This window comes from Myxocyprinus asiaticus, chromosome 19 (genome assembly GCF_019703515.2).
Source record: "Myxocyprinus asiaticus isolate MX2 ecotype Aquarium Trade chromosome 19, UBuf_Myxa_2, whole genome shotgun sequence".
NCBI lineage: Eukaryota > Metazoa > Chordata > Actinopteri > Cypriniformes > Catostomidae > Myxocyprinus > Myxocyprinus asiaticus.
In genome coordinates this window covers 25,821,920-25,829,543 of record NC_059362.1, presented here as the reverse complement: position 1 = coordinate 25,829,543, position 7,624 = coordinate 25,821,920, and the positions used below count along the sequence as shown (strand labels likewise).

The 7,624-nt window shown below is 38.2% G+C and overlaps 1 protein-coding gene across 2 annotated transcripts; it reads right to left on the bottom strand.

Moving 5' to 3' along the window:
- Positions 1–72: 72 nt before the first annotated feature.
- LOC127456719 (solute carrier family 35 member F6-like) lies at positions 73–6,181 on the bottom strand. 2 transcript variants are annotated; one of them, XM_051725240.1, is made up of 6 exons: positions 6,014–6,181; positions 4,569–4,641; positions 4,124–4,295; positions 3,085–3,300; positions 2,707–2,817; positions 73–1,618 (listed from the first exon to the last, which is right to left on the bottom strand). In XM_051725240.1, the coding sequence occupies exons 1-6, from the start codon at positions 6,088–6,090 to the stop codon at positions 1,140–1,142; spliced, it is 1,128 nt and encodes a 375-aa protein (XP_051581200.1). In that variant the 5' UTR covers positions 6,091–6,181; the 3' UTR covers positions 73–1,139. The 2 variants fall into 2 exon arrangements, with proteins under 2 accessions (XP_051581200.1, XP_051581201.1); XM_051725241.1 differs by having other exon boundaries at positions 4,569–4,731; positions 6,014–6,161.
- Positions 6,182–7,624: the final 1,443 nt, after the last annotated feature.

Sequence of the window (7,624 nt, the reverse complement as noted above, 5' to 3'; positions counted from 1 at the left end):
CGTTGTGATTACAAACAATAACAATATTGAAAATAATAAAATAAATAAATAAATACCAAAAGGAAAAAAACATGCGGTCAAATTAGCGTTTTAATTAGTCATATTAATGCAGTTTATGTTTTAATCTTTGCATTGGGATGTAATGCCCATACAGAGTGTAGGTTCATATCTAGTGTTGTGTTTTACAGGTATTGTTTTGTAGTGCAGACAGTACAGTAACTATATGTAAGTATAAAGTGAAGCTGAAAGCATTTAAAAAAGTCTCAATACATGTAATTAATTATACCTAAAATCAATAACAAGTCTTATTACCAACACAGTGCATTTAAGTGAATCTTACATATATACATAATCCACATGGGCAAATGTTTCTAAAGAGAATGTGAGAAGGAATTTATGCTTCTTTATGATTCCTCCATTGAAATTCCAATGCACATGAATGGACAACATATTGCAAAGGATGCTTTTTTGTGTAATTTTAAGGAAAAAAAAAATGAATTTTTGCTGACACTAAATGTTCATTTTCACATTCTCAGAAGCCAAATGTAAATTTAAAGCTCTCCAAAATCTTACAGTCTTTTTCTGTCAGTACATTGAACCCATTTCACAGATGATTAAAAATATTCCACAATTAAAATTAAAGTAAAATAACAGGACATGTAGTCACACAGCACATTAAAAATTAGCAAAAAGATAATTGCTTTCAATTTAAAAACCTATAAAAACAGCATTAAAAAAAAACAACATTTTAAAATATTGACAATATTTTTTTTTAAACTATGTTGTTTCCATCCCTTTTTAAAAGTAATGCTTTGTATACAAAACCATTTAAAAATCTTAAATTTTTTGTACTTTTTACAGTTGAGAAGAAAAAAAAAAAAAAAAAGTGATGAGGTCAGCAGTGTGTTGATTCAAACTCTTCTAAAACAATACTAAAATGTGATTCTCTTTTGCCACAAACTCCATCTCTTATCTGATTTTGACAAAGATTACAATAGAAGTACTCACCTACTCATTCATTTCAGTTCTGTGCGTAAAATGGAAATACCTGTTAAAAACAAAGTAAATGCCTAAACACACACACACACACACACACACACACAAAGAGCAAGGCATTGCAGGCAGCATTTTGTCCAATATTAGCTCTCCTGTGCAGCTTTTTCCCCACCAAGCAGTCTCTCTCTTTCGGGGGCATCTCCCTCTTCTGCTATCTGCTCTGCAGAATAGCAGGGCAGCTTGGCTATCAAAGGTTTGTGGAGTCCATTGTACAGCGCTGTACCCACGAGGAGGATAATGAAGCCCAGAATCTGTAGGCCATGGAATACCTCCCAACCCAGTGCCAAACTCACAGCCCAGATGACTAGAGTACGCAGACTGTCAAGTACCATGCGAGTGGTGGCACTTATCTCCTTAGTGACACTGATGCCCGCAAAGTTAAAGAAGGCGATGCTCACAGTGTTGCCCAGCAATGCCAGCAAGATGAGAGGCTTATGGCCTATTTGACAGAAGGCGTCCAGTGCGTCCTCAAGGACCTGTCGTGGGTTATCTGCAAAACTGCCAACATGGATGTAGAACATCGGGATGAGGAGGATAGACAGGATGAAAAATCCAAAAATGCCTGAGTGAGAGAGAGAGAGAGAGAGAGAGAGAGAGGACAACTAAGCCACTGGGAAACAGACTCAACGTAGACCAAGTCTGCAGTACATACTAGTGTTAGACCATTATGGATTTTTAATTGGACAATGCCGATCTTTAGAGACCAAGGTGGTAGATAGTCGAATAGTATAATATAACTGAATGATAGCAAATGAGATGTATACAAAATTACCTGAAATGAACACTTCATATAATATTTACTCAAAATTCACTAAATTTACTCAAAATTCACTGCTGTTGGTAGATATTGGAACTGACACTATGTGAAATGACAGCTTCTTTTAATTGGTCAATTAGGCGCAGTTATCTGCCAAAAATGGCCAATTATCGGCAGATTAATCATCCTGGCCAATCACTATTAACTACACTGTAATGACAAGATTTGGATGCAAGCCAGTCAATACTTTAACTTTTATCCATATATATCCTTTGATCTGTCACAGATTTCATAAATGTAACAGTTAGATTTTTCAAATTATTTTGTTTAAATTCTTTTCACGGTCGTTTAAGTTTTTTAGGGTTTATGTTGTCATGGCAACAAAGTTGTAAAATTGGACAGAAAAAATTAGAAAGCAATTTTAATCACACTAAAATCATGTTAACACACATATTGTTTACTTCTTGTTGCTATACTTTAAAAGCAATTAGTATTTTAATGTTTACAGATTGTCCCCATTTACTTCCATTGTAAGTGCCTCACTATAACCTAGATTTGTGTGTTTTTTTTAAAGAAAATGAGGGACAGTTCAAAATTAGGTTTTGTGGTAATCAATGTTATGCAACAAATGCTGTCCTTTGAGCTTAACTTGTATTGAACCCGGAATATTCCTTTAAGTATAATCAGTGTAAGACACAGTAAGCAGGTACTTTTAGACTCTGTGCTAAAAAGCAAAACACAAAGTCTGTAAACATTCTGGCACTACTATTATTCAACATCAATATCCTTGGATCAAACATGGTCATTGGCTTAACTGATTTCAAAAAGGTTAAAAACAACTCAAACTCATTTAAAAAAAAAAAAAAAAAAAAAAAAGGTACAAAAACAATTACCCTCAGTCCCAACAGCTTTTAAAGGATGCACATTGTGTTTGTAAACAAACTTCTCCTCCAGGACCATCTGGACTGCAACAATAATCTGTGCCATGATGATCAAAAGGTCCCCTATAAGGCAAAGATCAAAAGCTAGTCAGTGCAAAAGCCTTTTAAGATAAGACTCTTAGAAAAAAAAAATCAAGAAAAAGGAAAAACAATACCCAGATTATCAGTCCATGTCTGTGATGACAGGATTTTCTGATTGGCCAATCAGAAATACACACCTGTTCTTACACATTAATCTTAGCGTGTGTGCATTTAGTTATCTCCCCAAAGACTATTTTGAAATAATCATTCACTCTGGATGATGATTCAAATAATTCTGCAGCACATTACCTGTGATAACCTCACTGAGTTTATGAGAGTCATCTCCATGGCGGCTCACAAAGTCAGCCAGGCCAACCACCACCAGCCCGAGGATGGTGACTAGGATTCCAACCCACTGGCTTGGCTGCAGTCGTCGTCCTAAGAATGCTACAGACAACAGTCCGGTGAAGATGATTACAGCTCCTCGCAGCATCTGGAAACTGGAGGCGCTGGTCATATTCAGTGCTAGAGACATGAAGAAAAAGGAAGCAAATTATAAAAAACTGTTCTATTTGTATAAAAGTACAAGACTAAACTTGTTTATACATTTTCTGAAATAAGGCAGATAAATGTAACTCTACATTGGCCCTTTCTAGTGATGGGAAGATCGGATCATTTTACTGATTTGGATTTTTGAGTCTCGTTCAGCAAAATGAACTAATCTTTATTCAAGTCATTTTGTTCATTTGAGCAGAATTAAATTAAAATGTTACATTTTCAATAGCCAAATCCCCCTCAACATGTCTGCTTACGCAAACTTTGATTATAGTTCCAATAAGGAAAAAATTATAATGCAGCCAAGGACAAATTATGAGAAACAGAAAGATTAGTTCACCTCTGGATTGAATCTTGTGGTCCGAGTCATTCGTTCTTTTGTCATGTGACAAAAGAACGAACGACTCGGACCAGTGGCTATGGAGGTGAACTAATAATTTCTGTTTCCTGTGTGAGCAATGCGTATACGGCTGTCACGTGACAAAAAAACGGACGACTCGGACCAAAAGAGTTGAAAGGTGAACTAATCATTTCTGTTTCCTGTACAGCACCTATGCGGTTTTCACATAACAAACGAACGGAGGTTGCGCAATGCGCGGCCAACACAAAATGAACGAATCACTCTCTGAGAGTACTCGTTCTTCTGAGTCATATAAAAGATTCGTTCAAAACGAAACGAATCGTTCATGAACGACCCATCACTAGCCCTTTCGAACAAATAGATGTTAAGGAACTAAAGTTTTTCAACAAAACATATATAAATATAACCTTACTCTCAGGGGCACTTACTCACCAACATACATGATGGAGGTTCCGGTCATGTCACAAAGCGCAGGAGGGAGGAAAACAAGGGGGTTGAAACTTTCGCCTGGATCCATGGTGGGCTCAGGTTTGCGCCGATCATGACAAAGGAGGATGTAGAACACCACCAGGCAGGACAGCTCTCCCAAAAACATTCCCACAGCCTGGATGGGAGAGAGGAAGATGGGGTTGTAAAAGACAGAGTAAAGGAGAGAAAAACAAAGAGGATATTTTTTAAGTGTAATGGTGAAAAGTGGCAGAAAAGAGAAAGTGATAGAATGGGAAGAAACTGGAGTCAAAACCAGTTCTCACTTTGCCAAAACATAGAAATCGACATATTCTCAGTTTCCTTAGAACTACTGACAAAAATGTGCTGAGAAAGAAGTTTGAATGATGTTGTCTTGGTGAGAACAGATGAAGAAGATGAAGATAGTTACCTGCACAAAGGGGTGGGAGAAGGTGTGGTTTGGGGCACCATGACATCCAGGTGCAGAGAACATATCAGCCCATCTAGAAGGTGAGTAGATTTAGATAAAGGTGATGTGATGTTTTTGACGTTAAACTACTTTTTCCTAACCCAGCTTTATACGCATAGACGACCTAGCAGAGAGAAGTTGAAAAGTGTAAACACTATGGCACAATCAAAACACTGATTTGTTTCTTTGAGCATCCCGACCAGCCTGACACAGCAACACTGGAGCAACCAAATGTGTGAGTTTGGGACGGAACAATGGGGACCAGAGTGTGTTCAGTCCCATTCTTCTTCTTCGATTCACATTCTTTGTGCATATCGCCACCTACTGGGCAGGGAGGAGAATTTATAGTGAAAAAGGACTTAAATATTGATCTGTTTCTCATGCACACTTCTGTTTCTCGCCCACACTTATCACTTTTGAAGATATGGATTTAACCACTGGAGTCATATGGACTATTTTTATGCTGCCTTTATATGCTTTTGGAGCTTCAAAGTTCTGGACACCATTCACTTGCATTGTATGGACCTACAGAGCTGATACATTCTTCTAAAAATCTTTGTTTGTGTTCAGCAGAAGAAAGAAAGTCATACACATCTGGGATGGCATGAGGGTGAGTAAATGATGAGAGAATTTTCATTTTGGGGGAACTATCCCTTTAAGGAAATTGTTCATTTAAGTAATTATATTTATGACCACAAAAAGGAGTGTACATGTTTCTCTTATGTAACAAATGCCTTGTCCAGATTTATAAAAATCTAAATGTGTTACATGCATCACAATCAGTGTCAGATGTTTTAGCAGACAGAGCGTGCAGTGAAGTATCCAATAACTGCTGCGCTGAAACATCAAGCTTCGAATTTAGACATGAAGTGTATTAAGTTAAACATCAAATTACACCGTAGTGTAGTCAATGGACATAGCAACTTACGAATACCCAATTCGATTTAAAACACTAATGGTGCGGTTGTAACAGGACTGACTACTTGTCACAAGAAGTTGACAAAATTGCTGATAGTGCACGTCTGATAATGACAGATGCACGTGAGTCATCATAGCTTGTCCCAAAATGTGCGATTTCTTTCTGATTAACTTTAACATTGTAGATTAAATGCATCCAAATTACTGAAAGGGGACAAATTAAATAACGATGTCCTTTCTTTTCTCTCTCTCTTTCTCTCTCTCTCTCTATTCCATGTGTAAAAGCCTAAATTCACCCTTGCAGATGTTTTACAAATAGTAACCTGTCTTCGCAAAATAATGAAACTGTGTACAATTTTGTTAAGGACGACGTGAAAATGAATTGAAATACCCTTGTCTGCCCTATTTAAAGCGGCAGAAGTTGGCTCAACAAAACAGATTAACAAGGCGGAAAGCAGATGTAAACAAACACCGAGTCTGCAACTTACTTTGCGGATAATGTGTTAATCGAGCCTGTGGTGAGCATCAGACCGGCGAGAAAGAGCTGATATTTTGTCCAAGCCATGGTGAGTCTGGGACTGACACTCCAGATGTCTTGAGTTTCGTCTCTCTCACTGTTGACTACAGCTAATCATCTTAACAACACAGGTCATTCGCATGTATGCAAATCATATGACAACTATCATGTGACACGTCAGCTGACGTACTCTTTCCGGAGATCTTCATCGCTGAAGAGGTGCGCACATCTATACTGCCTGGCCAAATAAACAGTCGCATACTCTAATATATTTCGTTGGACTGGCTTTAGTTTTGATTACGGTGCGCATTCGTTGTGGCATTGTTTCGACAACCTTATCCAACGCCACAACATTTATTTCTGTCCAGAGTTGCATTAATTTTTGGCCGAGATCTTCTGTTAGTATAGTTAAACCACTCCGTAAAGTCTTCTCCAGAACATACCAAAGACTTTCAATGGGGTTAAGGTCAGGAATTCATGTGTGAAAATGATTCCTCATGCTCCCTGAACAACTCTTTCACAATTTGAGCCCGATGAATTTTGGCATAGTCGTCCTGGTATATGCCTGTGCCGTCAGGGAAGATAAAATCCATTGATGGGATAACCTGGTCATTCAGTACATTCAGGTAGTCAGCTGAATTCATTTTATTGCCGCATAACCTTGCTGAGCCTAGACCTGACCAACTGAATCAACCCCAGATCATAACATGCCTCCAGAGGCTTGTAGAGTGGGCACTATGCGTGACAGGTGCATCGCTTCATGCACTTCCCATCTTACCCTGACTCGCCCATCGCTTTGGTATAGGGTAAATCTGGACTCATCAGACCACATGACCTTTTTCCATTGCTCCACATTCCAATCTTTATGCCCCCTAGCACACTGAAGTCATTTTTTTTGATTAGCCTCATTAACAAGTGACTTTCTTGTGGCCACACAGCTGTTTAGTCCCAATCCTGTAAGTTCTCATCACATTGTGCGTGTGGAAATTCTCTTACTTTCACTATTAAACATAGCCATGAGTTCTACTGTCAATTTTTTACGATGTGACTTCACCAAGCATTTTAGTGATCTCCGATCATGATCATTCAAGATTTTTTTCCAACCACATTTCTTCCACGAAGCTGACGGTTCACCAGGTTTTTATAATGCATTGGCATATAATGCTAATTCCAGTGATTTTAGCAATCTCCTTAGTTGTTTTCTTTGCTTGATGCAGGCCAATAATTTGCCACTTCTGAAACACAGTAACATCGTTTCCACGACCACGGGATCCATCTTACATTTACATTTATGCATTTAGCAGACGCTTTTATCCAAAGCAACTTACAGTGCACTTATTACAGGGACAATCCCCCCGGAGCAACCTGAGTTAAGTCCTTGCTCAAGGACACAATGGTGGTGGTTGTGGGGATTGAACCAGCAACCTTCTGATTACCAGTCATGTGCTTTAGCCCACTACACCATCACCATGGTGACATGGTTGTTTAAGAAATTAGAAACTACACACTTTATCAGTTAGGGTTAAAAATATTGTTGCCAACTGAAACATATTAATCACTGCAATGATCCAGTCCTAGGCTC

Excerpts from the sequence above, each read along its gene's own strand:
- LOC127456719 (XM_051725240.1), bottom strand. The coding sequence starts at position 6,090 with ATGGCTTGGACAAAATATCAGCTCTTTCTCGCCGGTCTGATGCTCACC. Across the intron at positions 4,642-6,013 it reads ATTAACACATTATCCGCAAA|ATGGGCTGATATGTTCTCTG; the intron begins GTAAGTTGCAGA and ends CTCACCTTCTAG. Across the intron at positions 3,301-4,123 it reads AACCTCCATCATGTATGTTG|CACTGAATATGACCAGCGCC; the intron begins GTGAGTAAGTGC and ends TCATGTCTCTAG.